At 34.5% G+C, this 24,000-nt stretch overlaps 3 protein-coding genes across 3 annotated transcripts; 1 reads left to right on the top strand and 2 right to left on the bottom strand.

The window, feature by feature from the left end:
- Positions 1 to 25: 25 nt before the first annotated feature.
- LOC130808625 (NASP-related protein sim3) lies at positions 26 to 9,874 on the bottom strand. The gene is made up of 6 exons (XM_057674078.1): positions 9,366 to 9,874; positions 2,090 to 2,343; positions 1,667 to 1,858; positions 1,414 to 1,504; positions 859 to 1,129; positions 26 to 735 (listed from the first exon to the last, which is right to left on the bottom strand). Exons 1-6 carry the CDS (start codon positions 9,656 to 9,658, stop codon positions 412 to 414), a joined length of 1,425 nt encoding a protein of 474 aa, XP_057530061.1. The 5' UTR covers positions 9,659 to 9,874; the 3' UTR covers positions 26 to 411.
- A 4,309-nt stretch (positions 9,875 to 14,183) lies between these two features.
- On the top strand, positions 14,184 to 15,058 carry LOC130807791 (uncharacterized). The gene has a single exon (XM_057673129.1). The coding sequence runs from the start codon at positions 14,353 to 14,355 to the stop codon at positions 14,827 to 14,829; it is 477 nt and encodes a 158-aa protein (XP_057529112.1). The 5' UTR covers positions 14,184 to 14,352; the 3' UTR covers positions 14,830 to 15,058.
- A 715-nt stretch (positions 15,059 to 15,773) lies between these two features.
- LOC130807789 (wall-associated receptor kinase-like 14) lies at positions 15,774 to 23,617 on the bottom strand. Its single transcript, XM_057673128.1, has 3 exons — positions 22,364 to 23,617; positions 18,179 to 18,250; positions 15,774 to 17,360 (listed from the first exon to the last, which is right to left on the bottom strand). The coding sequence occupies exons 1-3, from the start codon at positions 23,079 to 23,081 to the stop codon at positions 16,066 to 16,068; spliced, it is 2,085 nt and encodes a 694-aa protein (XP_057529111.1). The 5' UTR covers positions 23,082 to 23,617; the 3' UTR covers positions 15,774 to 16,065.
- Between the last annotated feature and the right edge of the window lie 383 nt (positions 23,618 to 24,000).

Genomic DNA, 24,000 nt, shown 5'->3' with positions numbered 1-24,000 from the left:
CCTGTAGCAAACAACAATTTGACCGTATCCGCAAACACTTTTAATTAGCTCTAAATATATCAATTGTGCGTTGCAAAGGGGTTTACATTACGATACACCACCTTTAGCTACCTCCTAAACGGGCTAAATACAGTCCCGTCTTCCCCCATCCTTATAATGAAAGGCACATGAGAAGTTGATAAAGGCAACAAACAACAGACCAACACAGCAACCCTCACCCTCAGGCTGCAGAACTACAGCATACATTAACATAACCGGCACTCAAACATATTATTTTCAGGAATCAAAGCCAAACTACTATCCAAGATCCATGTCATACAAGCATGAAGAACACCGTTCAATTAGGGCGAGAGAAGTTCACAAGTATCTAATCCATCCTATTGCAGTGATATCTGAAGGGACTGAAGCCGGTCAAGCACCACTGTCACCTGTGTCAGGTTTAACATCAACACGTTTACTAGCGCTTGATTCTACATTTTCAGCGTTCATGTTCACACGCTTGACTCCCCTGCCCAAAACACCAAGATGAGTAACTTCGCTGGTTGCATTAGTGTGAGCACTGGATACTGTGGGTGAACCAAAATCTCCATTGCCAGCGACAACACCAACACGCGATGAACTTGCTCCTGCTGAAGCAGAGGCCTGTTCATTAGCCTTTGATTTTGCTACTGCCAATCCCAGTATATCGGTCAGGATAGATGTTGGGTTTGACACCAATTGCTGCAGATCTTCAAGCTGGTGACAGAAGTTAGCTTAGAAGTCGATCCTAAAAATGTAGTGATATGAATTCTTGGGGAATAGGGTATGTTAGCGTGACTGCAATTGTGTGCATCAACATAAAAAGAGAGAGAAACTTGCCTTCTTCTCTAGATCACTGGAGAGCGTCTTTAGTGTTTGAATCTCTGCTTGTTTATCAGAAGCAGAATTTTCAGATTTGGACTCGATGGAAGAATGACTGAGACCTTCACCTGAATCATAAGAAGCTGAGGTAGTCAATCCAGGCATGCCTTTCAGTTCATTTAACAGGCGCTGCATCCTTGATTTACAGATGTATATAGCCTTCTCACAATATGGAATGGCTTCTTGAGCCCTGGAGCCAACCTCTAGGCAAAGGCAGATGCGAAAGTTTCTTACATTTATAATCAAGGTGACAAATGAACAAACAACGAAATAAAATCTATATTCTGCTAATAAAAAACATTGGATGTCAAATAAAGCACGCTAAATACCAGAACAATCAGCACTGAACTAACGGTATTCATAAGGGATGGAGGAAGCCTGACTAGAGCCATGAACATGTCTTAACGCGCTATGCAGGGGAAGCCATATCCAAGAATTATTTTATGATCTAAAATCCCTGGATAAACTTTAAATCATCAACAATTTCCGACTTCATCAAAGCTAAAAGGATACAATTCAGCAATGTAACGACTGTCTGGTTCAACCACGCTCTCCAGGATCGTAAGCGCTTTCTCATAATCACTGAGAGATGTCTCAATATCCTCTGCAAAGAGAAACCAATAAGTCGGACCAGATATAGCGAAAAGCAGTACCAGTAAAAGATATAAGACAGCCAGGAAAGCTAAATAGAACAGTGAAGATGGTTTAACAGTTACAAAACAAAAGGTAGTCCGTGGCAGCTTTAAAAAAAATTTATAGATGATACCTCTTTCAAGGGAAACTTCAGCTAGAGCTGACAATATATCAACCATGTCTATTGTCTCCCTAGAGTGCTTTTCTGATATGGCCCTAGCAAGATCAAGCATTTTCCAAGCCAAGTCCAAGTCAGATTCATCCTCCTCTGCTTCAGCAAGTTCCTCTGTATCGCTTTCTTCATCTCCCTCATCCTTGTCGGGAACTATTTCAAATAAAGGGAAAAACAGTAGTGAGAGAATATGCAGTGCATTATACCTCTTTTACATAAATTTGGAGCAAAAAAAGTGTTCAAGCATATATAATAATGGCAACGTATGTGTGTTGACAAATCACAATAAACAATCTTCTTTACCACATATCAAGGAAAAAATCGTACTAAAATGATCTTTGAGGGAAAATAATGGATATCTAAGAGACACACTGATAGAATTACCGTCATCTGTGCTCTGCTGCTGATTTGAACTTGCAGAATGCTCAACATTACTTGATACAGAGGCGATAGATGATTCAGCATCGACAGAGTTCTTTGCAGATTCTCTCTTAAAAGAACCTTGCCGAGATTCTGCATCCTTCTTAGGCATAGCTCCCAAGGGATCAGCCTCCTCCTGTGCTTTGTTCAGCAATGCTATACCATATTTGTAGTATGATTTAATGCATTCAGGTGCAAGCTCACCATAATGAGCAACCCTGCGAAGCAACAATAATGATCCGTTTCAACAATTAAAATTGCAAAAAGGATAAGAAAATACAAATCAATTCTCACCCCGGAGCAAAACAGCAAAACGGCAGCTAAACAAATTAGTAAGTGAAGATGGCTAGGGACTTTATAAACAAGCCAAACAATAGTTCTCTTAAATGTCGAGAAGGAATAGCAGTCAGCAGCATAGTTATGCAACTTTAATTATTCTCTTTAACCAATTGGACTTCGACCTATAAAAAATTTTGGGATTGGAATATCAATGAAAGCGAATATCAATGAAAGCTAAGAGCCTAAGACATTACATCTTCATGTGTTCCAAAAAGCCATTAAGGATTTAATATAGACATATAGTCCATAGAAACTGCAATTACCTAACAAAGAAAACCTTAGAGAAAGTTACAAAACCACTAAACTACAAAATGATAGAATGTAATGTTACAAGCATGACAACAAAAAATCTCAATATACAAAATGATAAGAAAATATACTCCAAACATCTACACCGAGCACCTTTGATCTAAAATATATGAAATTTGCCTGTCTTATAAAGTATTCATATATTCTAACATTGGGTTTTCTCTTACGCACTAGAATTGATAAACAAAAAGTCCCAACAATTATAAAGGAGCGTCTAAGCAAGCAACATGTTGTATTGCCTAAACATAATCAATGATGTCAAAAATATCCATGCACAAGGAAAGCCATACAAAAACTAATGAACAAGCTTCGCTTCATAAACACAAATTAAAAATTCAAAAACCAAAGCCTTCTAAACTATTTTAAGCTTTTCTTATTTCAAGAGGAAGTTCACCAATCATCTTACAAATCAACTGGACTGCATTTTAGGATATTTTCGGAAAAATGAGAGCTCTAATAGCCAATTAGGTAACATCGCCCACAATACTTCAATGACGCACCAGATTTAGAATTTCACACCATTCAACCAAAAACATAATGCTCGTTAGATTGTCGCAATACAACATTCCATTACCCCAATGCCATTAAGGTAGGGTTTTAGAAGACCGGATGTACGCGAACATACCCTTGTTAATAATAAAATTAACAAAGAGATTTATTTCCGATTGACCCTTGGTAGCAAACCTCATGTGCAACTTCATATAAAAGAAGTGTACATGATTTAATGAGTCATATGCAACTACAAATCACAATGATGTAGAATATTTCAAGTATTTCAATACAAAGCTCATTTTCAAGTTTAACTTAAGTTCACCAGAGTTCCAATAAGTTTGTATAAGATCAATTAGGTTATAATGAGTTCAACCAGTTCAAATCCTAGAAAAAAAACCATGGTCGCAAATGCGTTTGCGGAAACGGCTACGGTGTCGCAGAAAACAGTTAGATGGAATAATACCGCAAATCGAGGCTGATACAATGTCATTTTTGAAAAAAAAAATCACACAAAGGGAGTTTTGAACTTATAATTGCCTTTTCGTTGCTGAACTACTATTATAATGCAAAAAATTTGCCAATAGCTATCATAATTGCAATATTTGAGGTTCTTTTAGTGTATAATTAATTAAATTATTAGTTATTAATTAATAACTTTGTTTATCAACTAAAATAAGTAACTATAATTTAAATGATCGTAATAATTAAAGTTAATGGGTATTAATAAAGTTTTAACATGGAGACAAATAACATTGTAACGTTGAAATATCGTTATAACGACGGAATAACAGGCATTACACATTGCGTAACGATCAACGCGTCATTTTGACCATGAAATTTCACCCACCGTTATATAAAGGGATTTAGCGTCGTGAAACCTCTCAAACAGATAACATAACAAGTGTTAACGGGAGAGTTTTTATTACATGGTTCCAATAATACTTTTTAACTTAACCAACGAATGCTAGTTGCTCATTGTCAGTTTGAAGGTAAGCCGTAAATTTGTGGCATCCATCTTAGTAAACAGTTATATCTAAAGACCATTAATCAAAAATCAATTCTCGTGGGCCATAATTGCTCAACGACGGCGGAATGTAAGCAAAAGTTGTTAGATTGCAACGCGAAAGCGACATGCCACATTAACTGAGTAGAGTGTTAAATGAGAAATGGCTTGTTACATATACAAGGTTGCAGCTAGAGCCTAGAAGCGACACGCCACATTCCTTATCATGGTGTAAAATGACCTCAAGTACATAGTCTATGAGAATAGGATGTAAACGAAAATCAAGGGTAAGTTAAGATTAACATATAATGCTTACAAGAGATAAAGTACATTAGAGACAATAGGGAAAAGGCGCAAATATATATTACAATGTTCGAGAAAAACAACAGAAAGATTGGAGTTGGTGTTATTCTGGATGAACGAACAATTAATGATGTAGTATAGGTATGTAGTAAGACTGATAGGATTATAAAACCGAATATTATATATAGGAAAGAGATTTTATATGTTTGAAGTGTTTATGCACCACAAGTGAAAAGAGAGAAATCACTCGAAATGAAATTTTGAGTGGATGTAGATAATATACCTCATAACATACCGATGATCAGTAAGTTGTATATTGGGGGTAATTTAAACGGGCCTTGTAGTAGTAAGCCACAACATAGTGTAAAAACAAGGTCGCATTGCATCACGTTGGCCACGTTTTAAAGGTTTTTAAAAGCAACAAATTGATATTCCCGCATTGAAAAGGTGTAAAAAAACTGCGTTTTGGGCCGTATCAAGGGATATCTTTTGGTTTCGACCGATATTTAGGCATTATGATAAACACATCATTCCCTGTTAGTGCAAGTGCCAAAACTAATGACTTTGATCACTTAATCAAATATGCCCTATCATGTAACTTTAGAGAAAGATGGTGAGGATGTGTCGAATGGTAGTGAAATAGTGTTTGGAACGATCAATGAAGTGATCGATGTGGAGCGTTTACGGCTTCATTAAGGTGAGGAATTGCCTTGAACGAGGCAAGGCATGGAAGGGTGGTTGCTTGCTTGAGGCAACGAATGAAAGAAGAACAAAAGCTTGCAGCAGGGGTGCTCGTCCCAATAGCAGTGTTAGAAGCATCCAGAAGGTCTGTGTGCAGGGTTTGAGCAGGTCATGGGCTCGTTTGAGTACCTGCTTTGGATTCCTTTTTTGGTCAGTTTGGTCTACATTGATGGCATTGAAAGGTTGCATTATTTCTGGTTTGATTGCTATGTTAATTGTAGATGTTAATTTTGCATAAAGAGGGTGCTTAATTACTTGTTATATGCAATGTTTATTGTTGGATGTTAATTGTGTTTTGATGGTGACTTAAGAGGGAGTTCTAGAATGATGTATTCCTCTTCTATATAAAGGATACATCATTCATAGAATCAATCACCACAACAACACATTGTAGAGAGGGCTATTTCAAGAGCGAAAGCTAGGGTGTTTACCAAAAGAATTATTTACTTTGATTTAGTATTTGTAATCTTGAGAGCTTATTCTCAAGAGAGGGAGGGTTATTTACATTTTTATTGTTGAATCATTATAATTAAGACCATTGTTGAGGGGAAGGTATCCAAGATACCTCATAAATCATTGTGTCATTGTTCTATTGTTTTTGGTTGTTATGCTCATCTTGTTTTTCCATTGTCGAACCTCTTGAAGCTTTCATTTCACTCCTGTTACGTCATTATCATTTCGTTAACGCAATCGCGAACGTTATCGTATTTTTTACTTTAAGAGCCAGAATGGCTACAAAAGCGTCTGTGGGGGATTGGTTATGAAACCGCAAATATAACAAGAGTCCTTAGATTCTGTACTTTTATACTTGTTAGTAGCTAACACATGATTCAAGAATAGTGACATTCATTTGGTGACTTTTAGAAACTAAAGTAAATGCAACACATATTGAATTCTATTTGACAAGAATGGATAAAGGTAGTTCCCTGAAAAAAAGTTTATGCTAAAAGATTTTGCTACCCAACACAAACTACTTATTCTAAATGTCCCCCTGAAGAAAAAGAAAGTAAAAAAGGAACGCAAAATTAAATGTTCCTAAAGAGTTCATAGACAAAGATGAACAATTGTATTACTCAAGTAGCTCAGGAGATTTTAGGGGATGTACGAAGAAGTATCATCGAAATAAAGAATACAACATAGCCGAATGCTCTGAAGAAGAAAAAAAAAACATAAAGATTGTCATCTTGCATTAGACAAATGCAAGAATGCAAAAACTTAACCACGTATAAGAAAGATGAAATCATTGTAGAAGTAGCAATTCACAAGGCAAAGTTAAAAGCTTACAAAGTGGTGTTCGACAAACTGGACTCTAACAAAGGAGAAAAATATATTTATAGGATGACAACAAGAAAACAAGAAAAGGCTAAGGACATAGGCATGAGTGCATGACAAAGTGTGAGGCATAAAACACATTAGCTATACTATGAAATTATGGAAAGAATAATAGAAATACGTACGAGTATATGTTTTAGAGAACCAATTCAGACATATGTCATAAATATCTACACCAGCAACACATTTTATTATCCAGTGCCATTAAGTGGCTCCCACCTAAGGTGGGGTTTGAGGGTCGAATGTAAGCTACATTAACCTATAACACTAACAAAGATGTTGTTCCTGATTGACTATTGGTGGTAAAGATCATATGGAGTTTCACATAAATAAGAAGGGCGCAAGATATAATAAGTCATTTACTATAGTCATCATAATCTGAAATTAAAACACAATAAATCTTTAGCCCATCAAAGTAAGGAACAAATGTCATAAAGATCTACGATAGAACCAGTTCATTTGATGAGACAATCATTGGATATGAGGTAAATAATATTAAAAAAGACTTGCAAATGGTTTTAATTGACTTGAAAAAGGCAAATGACTTCGCAATCTTATCAAATTACCCAGAGAAGTACTCTAATATGCAATGACAAAAACCACAGGAAATACATTAATATGGTGTAAGATATGTATCAAAAAAAGTAAAGACTAATGTTAGGACATGTGGAGTGCAGGGGCGGATCTACTATTGGGCACCCCCAGACACGTGCCCCAAGGTAACTTTTAAAAAAATAGAAAAGGATTCAGAATTCAAGGGTGAAGGAAAGCACGACACTACAATCTTTCAAAAAATCAAAATTCTCTCAATGAGTACTCTCCCTTCTCTCTCATAAAACCCTAAAAATAAAAAATTCTTAAACTGTCGCCACTTCCACCGTCACTGCCTTCCCCAGTCACTGCCGCTGTCACCGCCTGCCCCTGCCCCAGGCCCAGCCGCCAATAATGATCCGCCTGTCCGACTGGCAACTGTGACGCTGTGTCGCTGCCTGTCACTGAGATTTCCCTAAAATTTAGAGAGTGTTGGTCATTAGAGCTTACAACTGTGATTTCTCCTCTAACGCCTTGTTAAAAATGGTAATGGAAGATGGGTTTTCATCATCAAGAAGTGAGACATTTGCCGCTAGTTTAAGGGTGTTGGTTGTTGTTGATGAACCTACTTGGTTGAAAAATGTAGAAAAGATGCTCAAGAAGTGTTCTTGTGAAGGTTCTAGAAAATTCTATTTTCAGGTTTCAGTCTTCGAATTGAAAAGGCTTGAATGAGTTCTTTGTTTATAAGTTCACATGATTAAATTTGCTGTTTTTGATGGTTTATTTGGTGATTTTACTATTTTGATGCTATAATTGATATGGGTTTTCTTCAAACTTTATGTTATGATTTTTCTAAGTGTGATTGATCAACAATTACATGCACTTGAAAATCGATTCAGTAAAAAAATCAATGATTTGCTCATTTGTATGGCTTGCTTTAGTCCTAGTGATGGATTCTCATTTTTGATACGAAAAAATTATTGAAACTTGCTAAATTTTATTAAAATAAAGGCTTGTTCATTCATTACTTTTTATATATTAATTTGGCTTTGTATTGAGATTATTGCAATTCTACATGTCATTTTGCAAATATAAAAAATATTTTAATTGTTGATTTTACAAATGGAACTCTACTGAAATTTCGAAATGGTGCCCTATAAAACTCTGAACCCTAGATCTCTAGATCCGCCGCTAATTGCTTGCTTGCTGACGATGTTGTTTTAGCAGATGAGATAGGGGAGGAGGTAAATATAAAGTTAGAATGATAGTACAAGAGTTGAAGTCGCAATGATTTAAATTAAGTAGAAATAAAACGGTGTACATGAAATGTCATTTTAGCACAATTTCGCAAATGACATACATAAAGAAAATAACTTGAGTATAGTATGTGATTGAGGTGTGCCCTAGGAGTTTAACAGTAAGTTCTATGAACAATCATTAGACAAAATATTGGGCTTTTTAGGAATGATTTTGTAGAGATATGGGGTAATCGGAAAGCAGATGTTCCGATGAATGAGTAGATATACTTTGAAAGATAGAATTTGAAACAAAAAAAAAAGGTATAGGTGCTTACATTGATTATAAGATGGGAGAAAATTGTTTAAGGTAGTTTGTTGACAAACTAGTTAGGAAGATAGAAAATCGATCTTTTAAGAGATTTAAAAAGAGGGACATTGCGGGCAAAAGTGAAAAATTATATGAAAAATCTAAGTTTACATCTTCATGATAGATAATTGAAATAAATGGAAAAGGGAAAGATGTGTTGTGTAGCTAATGTTTTGGAGGTTGTGAGTTTACATAACTTTTTCCCATCACCTTTACTTTCACAACTGGCCAATTACTCAATTTAATGAATGTATTACTGTATATTCCAACAGAGCTCTGCCAACAAGAAGTCCAATTACCAATAGCACTAACCACATTACTATATTAGCAAAATGACGACAAGAATCAAATGTTGAATCTTGTCCTAAAATCACGAATTCAATTAAACCTCGCTTAAACCCTATAGATGAAGCATGGAGTACCAACATAGCACCAGCATCAAAATGTAATCCTCTAAATCTCAACTAATAACTTCAAAATTCATGCAAAACATCATCCAACTACATAAAAACAGTCCCCAATCTCCGTAAATCACATTTCCAAGTAAAAATGAAACTTTCAAACAGGAACAGGCAAAACCCTAACCTGATTTCTAGGGCACGACTAAACAACTCCGCTGCTTCAGGGAAGTCACCTTCTTTAAACGCCAAGTTTCCTTTCTCCATTAGTTCATCAGAGAATTCCAGAGACTTCGCATGATCAGTCACGGTTGAGATTTCGGAGGATTCAATGTTTTTAATGGAGGATTCAGACTGTTCCGGCGCATTTGACTGGATTGTAGCCTCGTTTGTCGTTTCGGAAGGATCAGGGTTTAAATTACCCCCGTTTTCCTCAATTGTTGATGAGGAATTCTGGGTTGGCGATTGTTCAGCCACCATGGGAATGGGGAATTAGAAAGGAAGTAGAGTAAAGGAGGGAGAGGGAAGAATTTTCAGGGAGGTGAAAATGGAAAACCCGTAGGAATTATGAGGTGGTGTTGTGGCGGAAAAACAGAACAAGAAATAAATTTAATTAGCAACGCCCTGCTTTTTAATTTCTTTTTTATTTCGAGTCGGTTTAGATGTATTAAGCAGATGACTTCAATTAGTTTGGTTTTCGTTGTGTGTTTTTTTTCTCATTGATTTCTCAAATAATAAAATAATACTCATTTGTTTTTATTTTTTTTAATTATTTTTTGCATAGTTTTCAATATAATTTAAAAGTCAAATAATTTTAATTATGAATTTTAAAAAATTCTAAAAAATAATATTTATTATAAAATATATATTGAGGTAAATCTATCAAAATCTCACAATTTTTAAAAATTTTATAAAAAAAAAGATTATCCCACTATTTCACAATATTTCTCTATTTTAAAAGTTCATCTTTTAACCTAACTTCTTTAACATTGACCTATTTTAAAAGGTTATATCTTCTCTCTCTTACTTTTTTTTACCTTACCATACAATCTCTCTCTTAATTTATCTGATATTTATTTTTATTTTTTTCATAATAATATTTTTATATACTAATTTAATATAGTTTTTTATTTAATTAAAATAAATCTACTTTTTTAATAATTAAAAAATTTAATCTTTTAATAAAATTAATAGTTTTTAATAGATATAAATTTGTTGACATCAATAGTTATTAAGAAAAACTCAGTAAATTCAAATAAATATTACAATGCGCATACATAAAATAAAAAGAAAAATTACCTAGAATAATTCAACTTTTAATTGATTTTCTTGCAATAATCTAAACTATTGATTAACAATGAAATAATCTAAACTATTAAGTCACTTATCCAAGAATATTATTGTGTATAATATTATTGTGCATATTATAATCGGTTTTTATAGGTAAAGATAATAAAAAAAAAAGGAAAAAAAATAAAAAAAAATCAGAATACCCTTTCCTCACTCACGCACTGCCATGCCATCCTTCACCCTACTCAATAACACCCTACCCTCTTTTTCATCACCTTCAATTAATTTTCATGATCTTCATCACCCAAAAAAAGACCACTCAACAAAGGTCGGTGTTGATCAGCGGTTGTGAATGACGCAACAAGACTTGTAGTGGTGGTGGTCGGTGGAGAAGACTGTTGGGTTGGTGGTTGTTGAAGAGAGGATGGGTGGTGACTATTGTGGAGGGATTGGTGGCAGGTTTGGAGGTGCAAATAGATGGGATGGAATAGTGGAGGTTGGGAGGGGCATGGATATGGGTAATTTTTTTTTCTTTTAGTTTTTTTAATTAAATTTTTTATTTTCTATTTTTTTTTTTTAAATCACCTATTGTATAGGTCACCGGTCATTATAGTTTTTTTTGGCAAAAATCCAAGTTCAAATTATTCATGATAAATCAATAATTGGAATTATTGTAGGAAAATCGAGTAAAGGTCGAATTATTCTGGGAAATTTTTTCTAAAATAAATACACAAATTAAAAAAAAATAAAATTTTAAATGATACATTAATTGCAATTCCTTCCAAACTTTTGCCAGATATTTTCAACAAACTCATCTTTTAATAATAAATGTGTTTGTCTATCTTCAACATCATCCTTATTTGTCAAGTATCGGTTGATATCAACAATTCTATCTGTGTAATACTCAAACTCATCATTTAATCCACTTGTACCTTTTCGATTGACCTTGTGAGCAATCTCCCATGAACTCTCTACCATTAGCATAGTGTGTATATGTATCTCTTTCATCTTCCATTATCATATTATGCATAATTATACAAAAAGTAATTATATCAGAGAGTCGTTCTTCATCCCAAGTAAGTGAGAGGGCAAATAGCCTTGCTTTTGGTGTTTGTGGTTTAGTAAGGACTGAATAAAAATAGCCCATTTAGCAAAAATGCCATTTGAGATAGTAGGCCATTCCATATTGATTTCCATTCACCGTGAAATTGACAAGCGGTATCCTTCCTTCAAATAAATCAACTAAAGAGGTGATCGGTATAGTACGTTGAGATCATTATATGAACCTGACATCCCAAAAAAAGCATGCCATATCCATACATCAAGATCAGTGACAACTTCAAGAATTAATGTTGCAACACCAGCTCGGCCTTGATATTTCCCTTTCCATGCTGTTGGGAAATTCTTCCACTCCCAATGCATACAATCAACATTATCAATCATGCCAGGGAATCCTCGTTCTTCACTAAAGGCTAATAATCTCGTCAGATCTTGTGGTGTTGGTTTTCTCAAATAATGTTGCCCAAATTGATTGATTACTTCCTTTATGAAACGAGTAAGTGCTTTTCGTGCTGTGTTTTCGCTAATTTGGATGTACTTATCGACTTGATCAACAGCCACCCCGTATGCTAGCATACGAAGAGCTGCAATACTTACTTTTATAAAGCACTTAGACCTTTTTACCAGTTGCATCAATGTTGTTAGTAAACCAAGGATCGTTGATCCAATGGTTTTTTTTCATTACTTTTTACCACTTCCTTCCACTTGTTATATTTCCCTAAAATTTGCCATTGCTCAATCAAGTTAAAGTTACCGTGTTTTTTTTGATGGATTAAATGCGCTTCTTTAAGCACATCTTCGTCTCTCGTGCAACTCTTTTTCCTCCCAAGAGTCTCGTCATAACTTTCAGACCATTTTAAACACGTTAGAGTAACTCTACCCCGACAACATTAAGCATCTCGACGGTTCTTTGTGGGATCAGATGGGGTCGTGCCATCTTCGTTGCTTTATAATAAGCTTCCTTAACTTTTTGCCACCTCACTCTTATCTTTTGGTTGGTGCCGACAATTGGATTTGTATTTGTGTTCATAACTAAAGACATGAGAGCAATATCTTCAATTAAATCTCAACTTTTCTTTGAAGGTATAGGAGTTTGAATATTAGGTTGCTGTTGGGATAGTTGAACTAATTGAGTGAAGTTTGTTGGTGAACCAAATTGTGAAAGTAGATCGTGAAATGATGGTTGGGTGTAGAAGCTAGCATCAACATCATCTTGATGACAAAATCAGCATATTGATCATTTTGATCATTTCTTTCATTTTCATCACCATCATCATCATCATCAAACTCCATCTCATTTTCATCTACATCCCTTATCGGAGTTAAATATTTATCATTGTTAGAGTCAACATTGTGAGATTGATGATGGTGATGAAACATAATTTGAGAATTCTGGGTATTTGTAGGAATATAATAGGATGAATTTGGAATATTTTAAAGAATATAATAAGAAGAATTTGGAATATTTTGACAAAAATGAATGATTAAATGGGAAATTTTGATACTGAATTTGAGTACTTTAATTGTTAGAAGATTTTTTTCATTTTTTTTACTTGAATTTCTTCTATAATTTGGATTATTTGAAAATTCATGTTTTTTTTTTGAATTTCGGGATGATTATTTTGGTTTTTATAACAAAAAAAGTAGGTAAATAGGAAATAGATAGATAAATTTATAATTATGTCAAAAAATATCAAAATTGGTCTCATTTTATAGATCTAAAAAAATATAACCGTTGGTATAATTTTTTTTAATAAAAGATTTAATTAATTACGAAAATAGCTGTTAATCATTCAATAGAACCGGTCACATGGTTACTTTTGCTCAATTTTTTTATCAACCCACCCCAATCTAGATCACCAATAATTGGTCATGTGATCTAAAATTAGATCACTAAAACAAATGCTCTTACTTCAATTCACACATTGTCTCTCTTTAATTTTAATATCATTTGTTTCTTACATTATGCTATGTTTGTAGTTAAAAGCTCTTATAGAAGTATTCTCTCCGTTTTTTTTTTTTGAGTTTGCATCTTAAAATTTAAAACTTAAATATATGAGTTTTTTTTAAGTTTTATGATGCAAATTTAAAAACCAAAGAAAGTATTAGTTTTTATAGCGCAGCAAGTAGCAATAAAAAGTTCCAACATAAGAAGATTCACTTCATCATATTACTTTCAATTTCACAAATGTAATATATCTGATTGTAAATTGATTTAGATATTTATAATTTAATTTTTGGCTCCAAAGCTTTAAATCAAAACCCAATCTTCTGAATTGTATTGGATTCCAATCTTTGATTGATATAACTAGAACCACAAAATCACACCAAAGGACATATTAGTAGAACTATAGAAGTAGCTCGTGTTTGGCAATTAGTTTTTTTATTAGTTATTTTTATTCGTTTTTGACTTTTTAATTAGTCAAATAGTTAAAAAAAAGTATTTCTATTTGGTAAATAATTTTAACCAAAAAAATACATATAATAGTTTTTTTTATCGATTTATGGCTTTTTATCTACATTTCTTTAATAAACAACCAATAACTAATTAATAGTTTTTATCAAACATCTCTTTTACAACTGACTTAAACATTTAACTTATCAGTCAATACTTTTAGCTGATCAAATCAAATAAATCAATAATTTCAACCCAGAACTTCAGCTAACTAACACTTGCAAACATACAAGTAGTTAGGACAAATAGTATCAACAGAATACAAAGCTTACATAGGCAACTCAACGCAAAATGTAAACCACAAATCTATTGTCCACTGTTTTTATTCTTCAACCAACCAAATTGAGCAGAAAAGGAAGGAGATCAAACAATGGCGTACACAGCCTCAAATATCCATCTCCAATCCACATTCTCCCCACATACAACCCGTAACTGCGTCTCCACCAACACCCCACCACGACTCACTCTCCGGCCACCATCATTTACCCGAAGAGACTGTTTCCTCTTAACCGCAACAACAGCACTAACAGCAGTCAATTTACCATCAGCATTTGCCAAAGACATCCCACTCTTTGGGCTGCGAAAGAAGATAGAGAAGGCGGAAGAACAAGCGGAGGAGCTAGTGAAGGAAAGCTTCGAAAATGTCGAAAAGGGAATCGAAAACGTCGAGAAAGGGATTGAAACTGCTGAGAAAGGAGTTGTGGCAGCTGAAAAGCAGTTTGAAAGTGCAGGGAGTTTTGGTGGGTTTGCTCAAGCTGGTGTAGTTGCTGGTGCTGAAGTCTTTGGTGTTGTAATTGCTACTTCTATTGTTAATGGCATTTTGGGGTCTGATCCTCAAAAATCTTGATTTACTGCAATAATTTGCTAGTCAGTTTGCCTTTTAGATTCGTGATTCGCTCAAAATGGTCAAAAATAGCCTAAAATCGGCCACAATACGTTTTTTTCGATTCGCAAGGCGATTAGCGAATCACGTGACACTCGCTGTAATATCATATTTGTTCATTCACAAACTTTAGTTTCCATATGATTTGTACTCTGTGTATTTCAATTTGTCTGTCATATATTTTAACCAAAAAGCTCTTGGGGTTATATACAATATATATTTAAACCGAAACATAGGGAGTATATTATATTGAATGCACACATTTGAAATCAGTTGTATTAAAAAGCTTTAAAGCTTAGCAAAGTTGAGCCAACTTGGAAACAGACCAAACCGACCAAAAAGATATATTTCATACACGGTTTCTAACACTACTATAATAAGGTGGTAAAGGCTGAATCTGACCTAAACACTAACTAAAAGAACAAATTTTTAAGCACTTAGAATATGATTTCTGACCAAAATATTCTTGATAAAGATCCTTTATAATGGTTTAAAAATGTTTACATGCTTTTAGGATACTTTTTCTATAAAATAAGAGCACCATTTCTTGCATTTCAAGTTTCAACTATGATTTTGTCTCTCATCATTCCTATCATTCCATCAGCAGTTGAATGTACGTAACCTTATCTTTATCTTTGTTAGTGATAGAGGTGTTTACGACAAATGATCCGATATTTATCCGACTATATAACCGAACCCGCCTTGACCCGACGTTAATATGAATTTAAAATTATGTAAAAATCAGTGTAGATACAACCCTATTTTGAACCGACCCGAAACAAGTGACCTGAAATCGATCCAATGACCCAAATGAACACCTCTAGTTAGTGATAAAAGGTTATTTTCGATTGACCCTTAATAGCAAACATCATCTACAACATTACTAAATGAAATAAATATGGAGATCATTTGTGAAAGTAAATCCTCATAATGGAACAACGATTTCTATAAAAATTCGCCCAAAATTGCGGTAAGATCATAAGACCTTTTTAAGTGTGTGAAGCAGATAAATGATTTCAGGACATAAACATACTACAATACATATCCTACATTATAATGTGTACAATAGTTTCACTTTCCGGTTCTAGATATGTACCACCACCTTGTGTGTACAACAAGGAAAACGACACGAATGAACAGAATGAGCAGAAAATCACCAATTTATGCACATCATACAACGACGGAATTACTTCATCCACCTTACTGAATTACATTACTCAATAAGCTGTTTGTCGAAGGTGAGCTTTGCTCGCTGAACCATGGATCATGAACTGATACAGGTGAACTATCGTTCCCCTCTTCCAACGAAGCTAGCTGATTCATAGCCTTCTGTGTAATAATAAGCCTCTGGCTCCCTATTACTGATTTCTTTATTGATAAACCACCAAATGATCGCTCGCTCCCATTAAGTGGTGAAGAACAAGAAGACACAACGGATGATCCCATGCACACATTCTCGTCGAGGGAGATCCACCCACTTTGCCGAATTTGCTCTAGTTCATGAGCAACTTCCATCATGGATGGCCTCATGTCTCTGTGATAAGCTAGGCATCTAAAAGCAAGCTCCGCTACCTTGTGAACAGACGCCAAAGTCCATGCATCCCTGTGCAGCTCAAGATAAGGGTCAATTATCTCATCAATCCGTCCTTTTCCTATCCGGTCAATAGCAAGGGCAGCCAAATTGACCTCAGAATGAGGCCGGTTGAAATCTACTACTTTCATTGCTGTTATAATCTCAACTAGGACTACCCCGAAACTGTAAACATCACTTTTGTCAGAAAGATGAAAGTTCTGATGGTATTGAGGATCAACATATCCCGGAGTTCCTTGAGGAGCTGTCGAGATGTGGGATAATTCCATTCCCCCGAGCCTAGAAAGACCGAAATCTGCTACCTTAGATTTATAATCAATATCCAAGAGTATGTTACTCGATTTTATGTCTCGGTGATATATCGGAGGATTCATTGCAGAGTGAAGATAGGCGATGGCTTGGGCAGTTTCTGTAGCAATGGTAAGCCGTACTGTCCAAGGGAGGGCCTTGCCGCTTTCTCTTTCTCTCTGCAAATGCTCTGCAAGAGTTCCATTTGGCATAAATTCATACACAAGGATCTGCTCACCATTCTCTATGCAGCAACCAAGAAGACGAACAAGATTCGGATGACTGACTGAGGAGAGAAGCTTGATCTCATTCATGACTTGCTCAATACTATCAGTATCTCGATGTTTAATCTTTTTAATAGCCACATATTCATTGCTGTGAAGTCTTCCAACATAAACTGTGCCATATGCTCCAGTTCCTAACCTTTGCTTTTCAGAAAAGCCGTTTGTAGCTCTTTCAAGCTCCTTATAAGGGTACAAAGGAACAGGAGTGTTGCCTTCAGCATCAGAAAGAAGATGCTTTGCGCTCATTGGACTTTTCATAAAGATAGAACGACGACAATAAAAGTAACAAATACCAGCAAATATCAACATAGAAGCAGTACCAGCAGCAATGCCTGCCAGTTTTTCAACAGTTACACCATGTTAGCAAACACATTTGATTATAATTTCCGATTTCATTTAAATTCAGTTGAGCCATTTTAGCAGCTTCCAAAAATATTGGAATGGTGCAACATTAAAAGCTTCCAAAAATATTGGAATAGCTTCCAAAAATATTGGAATGGTGCAGCATTAAAAGCTTCCAAATAAAGATGATATGCAACTAAAAGATTTAGAGTGTATCTTAGAATGATCACATATTAGAAATTTTACTGGTGAGGGTAAACGGGAATTACAAATGATGAGTACTAAAGCCAAAAGGCGAGTGATAATCGACAAGCAAAAATCAAAAGTAAAATGCATTGCTTAGTCATCAGTTCCTATTTTTTTTTACTATATTCAAGAGCTAAATTAGAACATGAACAAGCATTTTAAGAATATAGCCAAATAGCCAATAAGTTGATAACCAAACTATATCATGTCACTGCAGCTGATAACACACAAAAAAGGATGGTTACAAAGAATATCTACATTCTGCAGTAGAAATGAAATAATGTTGGGAGGGGCCAAAGATTTATATAGTTCTTTGGTTTCGCATTATAATGGACTGAAGTAGTATGAGTAGTTAAATCATGTACACTTCTTATATATGTAAAGTTAGTCATGATATTTGCTACCAAGGGTCAATCAGAAAAAACCTCGTTGTTAGTTTTATCATTAATAAGGGTAATGTTGCATACATCCGACCCTCTCAAACCCCACCTCAGGTGGGAGCCACTTTATAGCATTAGAGAAATAGAATATTGTTGTTGTGGTTGTAGAAGAAATTGAATACCTCCAAATACAACTGGGAACTTAGTTCTACGAGTTCGACCAGGGTTAGGTAAACCATCAGCTGAAACCGACCCTGTTCAGTGTCCAGAGAAAAAATGATCAGAGAAAACAGTCAATTGAACAATCAAAGATATATAGAGACATGTTCTAAAGTTTAAATTACAGGTAAAAGTGTAGCAAATTTATAATTATTATTATATAAAAAAAATTATGCCAATTCACCACGGCCAAGCATTAAAAGTCATAAATCCAGCATCAATAAAGTCCAAATGAGTAAAGGCATTACAATTGCTTTCAGATAAGATATGATACCCATTTAAAAAGAACTGAAGTCAAGAGAAATGACAAGAAACTAAATAAACTAGGTATATTGTTCATATTGTAGGTAACTTTCCTTCAATAGATGTCAAATTAAAAAATCAAACCGTTTTAAGTTTGCTTTCATGTGAATGCTCATCAATAATGAAACTTGGTTTATTTACTTTTCCCAAGTCCTTTATGATTTCTATCGGTCTAGATGCCTGCATTATCATATTTCATTTACATAAAGAGACTCCCATTGTTCCACATAAAATGGTATGCAATACTATGCATTACTAGAAATAGAAGATTCGTAGTTAGATATTACAGATTGGAGCGAAAGATTCGTAGTTATTTAATTGTTAGACTACGAAGAAATGTAATTACATAACTCTTAAATTATCCTAACTTCTTATTCTTTGTAAAAGTAACAAAAAACTATTGTATCTTAAAATTAAAGGTCAATTGTAAAATGTAAACAGCCTCAGTGCAAATTTTGGCTGTAATGCTGGCGTATATTTTACCTCCCTCTACCAAAAGGCAAAAGCTCCTTCAAATCAGACTTTTCAAATTCCCTCTCCAGCTCCCTTCCTCAAATATAAGGATCCTATTTCTCCATCATCTCAACAATAATTTCTCACTAGCCTCAACAACAATGCCAAACTTTTGTTCTTTTCAACACATGGGATAGCCACATGAACCAAAACAAACCAGCATGGGAAATCTTCAAAGTTCATAATAGTAATTTTTCGCATTTTTCGAACGCCTTTGCACACAAGCAAACCAACGTCAACGATTTTCTCTCATTTTTCATTTAATGTTTGCAAGTGCAAGACCCTTTTGTATGTTTTAATTTTCAATTAAATCATTTAGAGTATGACCACTCATTCATCTTAATATCCGCATCTCAACCATACCCATCTATCTACAATGGTCTCTTTTAAAAGCAACAATTTGACCCATATAATAGTTATGGTCAAATAATAGTCCGCTAAAATTTTCTGAACCTCAGTCTCATCGTATTTAGACTCTTTATTTGACCCGCCCACTGAATTATATGCGTAATATCTTCATCAAGATCTCCTTAAGAAAATTGGATCCAAGGTACTCGAAATGCTCAATTGAAGGAAGCTCCTTCGTATCTGATTTTATAACATCTCCTGCTAGGATCCTCTGTGAATTTTTTTTTCCCGAGTGCTTCATTTACTCCATTTGCAGGAACATATGAATATGAACTAGGTAAGATAATAACGTTTTTACAGCCCGTTTGGTAGGTGGTAATAAACGGTGGTAATAGAAATGAAAAACTAGTGTAATTTTGGTTGAAGAATCTCTTGGCTACCTTGAAGGCCATGCTTGTCCAACTTCAATCATCTCATTTTCTTCATAAAATTCATTCCAATGCATTACCATGGGAATGATATGGAACTTTTGATGAACTTTTACACTATAAATCATTCTCATTACCACCATTTAGTACCACTAACCAAACGGGTTGTTAGGACATTCTACCATTACCACATCACATTGAAGGCCTTCCAATCTTCCTAAGGGTCCTCTATCTTCCCCTAATTCCATAAGAGATGCCAATCTCTATTAAGATGAAGAAAATATGTATTGCCATCTTGCATTATTACCACAAGGTGAATACAGCTGCTGATTTCTGTCAAACATAAAAAGTTACTCTATTCCTAAGGAACTCAACATCATCAAGATGGTTTCCCATAGGCCTTAGTAGTGTAGTTTGGCCTAGCCCATACGAGGGTAAGGGAGCATGTTTAAGTCATTAATTTTTTAGCTTTGTCTTTTTAGTTTTGTCTTGTGTTTATTTTGTTGTGATTAGTTTCTTATGGGTTTTATCTTCTCACTAGTAACCAAAAAAAAACATATTGGGGGCACAAAGGCACTTGCAACAAATTTCTCAGTACAAATATGAAATTCTACTCCATCCCACTTGGTTTACTATATTCTCGTAATCTCGTTTATAAAATCTAACATTGGAGAAGAGAATGTAGCCAAATGAGTCATTAGCTAGTCGTTTGATTAGAGGTTCCTAATTAAGGGGAAGTGTTCATGAATTTTTACCTAGGATTCTATCGGTCTCTCTGATGCAATTCAACCCTAAAGTACTGTTTTTTTCTTGTATTGACCATCATCATGGCTCATACCACATTCTGCTCCATGTAATAAGTAATAATGGACTCCAATAATGAATTTCGCCCCGCTTACTTATAGCTATGGAAGCACTAATATTCACCATTACCACATACAATTTCAAGAGGTACTCATTGTAACTCACTAGTTTACCAAGTACTATATAAACCATGATCATGCATGCTAGATTATTGAAAATCCTTCATCAAGTTGCCCCTTGGCAAATAAGTTCAAGATGAGTTGACCCTCTGAAAAAGCCAATTAAGAGCTATTTTTAGTAAAGATTACAATCAAATCTAATCATATGATAATCTTTGACATTTCCTAAGAGAAGGATCCCCAAAAGAACCCCCAAAACAAAATGATGAATCCATAACCAAGCCTAAATTCCCTAATGGCATTTTTTGATCAACAAGTAGATACTAATTTAAATTTAACAAATCTACATTATATGAAACCAAAACCATGTTCTCAGCTTTCATTTCTTCATCTATTATTATTGGCCAACTAATTTCCCACCATTTCCCCATTTTTCTAAAAGATGGCGGACAGTACATGATAAAAGATGGCTGGATACTAGTTAACACTTAAAAAAGATCTACATTAAATGACTCCAAGGCCATGTTCTCTGCTTTCATTTCTTTATCTATTTTAAAACTGCTTTTCCACCATTTTTCTTCTTTAATTGGGGATGGCGTAAAGGTACATGATAAAAAATCGGCTGGAGATATTGAGTTGCCCACGGCAAATAAAATCAGCACATTTTTTATTCCTTGGGATATATATAGTCAAATACAGCACATGAATCCCCATACATCTAAACACATACCTTTGTTTGACCATTAAAGAAAAAATCATTTGCAAATGTCAATGCCCGACTATATGTTAGTTATTAATTAATTAAACTAAAATATATCAAACTCTGTCCCATGTGCCTTTAATAGCCCATCAACTTCGCAGAAATCCCTATCAAACATACAGTTCAATGGGTTCCAATTTTCTAATACTTACGCATCCAATTCCATATCCAATTAGGTGGACGCAAAATCCCCTTTTTATTACTCCATTCTTAGTCAAATTTGTCCACTTCCTTCCAGTGACCAAACTATTTCATCAACTCATAACTACTTGCTAAAAATCAATCCTATCAACCCAACAAAACCATAACAAATAGTTCTTCAAAATGAATTTCAATGGAAACATTCGAGACTAGATTCGATGTCTAAGTATGACATTCACGAGATTTTACCAACTAAACAAGCTGACATCCACAAATAATAACAAGTTCATGTTAAAATCATTTAAAAACCAAACCAACAACTTAGAAGTACAAAATAAGATTATTTGATTCCAATTGACTCAAGTGCCAACCATCCCCTGGTCAAGAGGCAGATGCAACCTTGTTCAATACTGTCAACTGATAACATTTAACAAGTAATATTTTGAAATATGCTAATAAATATAGTGTATATTGATTAAGTTAGTTAAAATATTGGTGTTGACAACATTATCTTAAATTCAAGGCTTCCTATCAATATTTTTTAAAAACAATACTTAATACATTAACAACATTTGATTGTATTTTGGATCTCCCCCACCTTGGTCTATGAGCGAGACCAGGTATAATGATTAGTTGGCAATAAGCTCAAAACAAATAGAATACTAACTACAACAAAATTAAATTACCAATAAAAAACATAGATAATATATAAATTCATAAACATTGACTTACCGTTCCGGCAACCTCGGCCGTTGACGAAACCATCACCAACAAAACCTTCATTACACCGGCACCGGAAACCGGAAGCTCCAACAGTACTACAAACAGCGTTAGGGTGACACCGACACATGCCGGTCAACCACCAATCAACCTGAATAGCCCGAAACTCTAACAAAGCAGCGGAAGTATAATTTCCAGAAGCAACATCATCCACAACAATTGACGAATACAAAAACCCACATCTAGTGTTCACAACATCCTCATACCTCAAAATTCCACCTCCTCCGATTGGATTCTCCGTTGCATAACAACTCATATTCTCTCTCCTCCCTACACACCCACCAAATTTTGTCTCTATTATATTTGCCGGAATCATGCATCCATACAAAGGGGTACTACAATTCTGTAATAGTAATCCATTTCTTGTAGTCAAAGCGTAATTTTTGCCGAAAAAACGACTGATTTGACGAATTGGTCGTGTGCAATTCGGTGGGAGAATCAGTGATATGGTTTCCCATGATAAATTCCTGATTTCTAAACCTTTGAATTCCATTTTTCCCTCGATAGTACAGTTTAATTGAAACTCACAATTAGGGCTGAATCCAAAAGGGTAGTTTATTTCTGTTCCATTGCATATTCTTGAGCAATTAGTTGAATTTAAAATTGCTTCTGTTGCCGAAACGAATATCAAAAGAAACCCAAGTCTGTAGATCATCACCATAGAAGTCATCTTCTTTCTTCCTTCTTTTATCTTCAATTCATGAGCTTAGGAAACAGTAAACAGCTAGGTCTTGTCAAATTTTATGGGGGTTCTGAAAGAGTAAAAGTCGCTGTAAGAAACCGTTGAGAAGATCAACTATCACAATAAATTCTGGTACTGCATCAATTTTTCTGTGAGTGTATTAACTAGGAGGACAGAGACAGGAAATTTACGCAATTAAATCAGTGGATTCTGTTGGTTCTGCTCATGGCATACAAGTTTTCAACTAACTTCTTTTTGTTACACGTTAAGTCTAGGATTTTACTGCATATTTAAGTTTTGTTAGAGGGAAATACGAGTAATTTACAGCAAAATTTGTGATTTATTAGGAGTATTTGAGATATTATTGAACAAAATGAAAAAGGCAAATTCTGGTTTGGAAGATGGAAAGGGGAAGGAAAAGTTGAGAGGAGAATGCAAAGTAAAAATAGGGTATATGAGCACCGTCCGTTTGACGCTCAAGTGGAGACGCGGTATTTAGGGGTGATCGGCCTACGGCTAAGTGATTAAAGAATACTCTACCCGATTTGGAGTTAATGTCCAAGTTACCCTATTAATATTTTACTTTTTAAATTATATTTTATTTTTAATCTATAAGTTTAAATATAATTAAGTATAATTTTGTTTGATTTGTCTTGATGTGAAGCTTATTAATATTTAATTTTTTTATAATTTTTCGTTATACAATTAAAGATTGATTGCATTGTTGCATTGAATAATGTGTAAAAAGCAAATAAGATATTAACTTGAATTGAAATGAATCATTTTTTAATCTCTTTAGAAACATCTCATATATTTAATTGCTTAAAAAGATAAGCATTTGGTATAAAAGATAAAAAAATACTCTATCTATCTTATTTTGCATCAATTGTTATTTTGGTGGATCAAA

This window comes from Amaranthus tricolor, chromosome 3 (genome assembly GCF_026212465.1).
Source record: "Amaranthus tricolor cultivar Red isolate AtriRed21 chromosome 3, ASM2621246v1, whole genome shotgun sequence".
In the NCBI taxonomy this organism is placed as follows: Eukaryota; Viridiplantae; Streptophyta; class Magnoliopsida; order Caryophyllales; family Amaranthaceae; genus Amaranthus; species Amaranthus tricolor.
The sequence above is the reverse complement of the archived record's forward strand: the minus strand, read 5'-3'. Positions and strand labels throughout refer to the sequence as shown.

What these genes read in the sequence shown, in the direction of transcription:
- LOC130808625 (XM_057674078.1), bottom strand. Translation starts at nt 9,658, where the DNA reads ATGGTGGCTGAACAATCGCCAACCCAGAATTCCTCATCAACAATTGAG. An exon ending in AGTCGTGCCCTAGAAATCAG is followed by an intron (nt 2,344 to 9,365) that starts GTTAGGGTTTTG and finishes GTTGCTTCGCAG; the next exon opens with GGTTGCTCATTATGGTGAGC. An exon ending in GCAGCAGAGCACAGATGACG is followed by an intron (nt 1,859 to 2,089) that starts GTAATTCTATCA and finishes TATTTGAAATAG; the next exon opens with TTCCCGACAAGGATGAGGGA.
- LOC130807789 (XM_057673128.1), bottom strand. Translation starts at nt 23,081, where the DNA reads ATGACTTCTATGGTGATGATCTACAGACTTGGGTTTCTTTTGATATTC. An exon ending in CGGCCGAGGTTGCCGGAACG is followed by an intron (nt 18,251 to 22,363) that starts GTAAGTCAATGT and finishes GACACTGAACAG; the next exon opens with GGTCGGTTTCAGCTGATGGT. An exon ending in GTTCCCAGTTGTATTTGGAG is followed by an intron (nt 17,361 to 18,178) that starts GTATTCAATTTC and finishes AAAAACTGGCAG; the next exon opens with GCATTGCTGCTGGTACTGCT.
- LOC130807791 (XM_057673129.1), top strand. Translation starts at nt 14,353, where the DNA reads ATGGCGTACACAGCCTCAAATATCCATCTCCAATCCACATTCTCCCCA.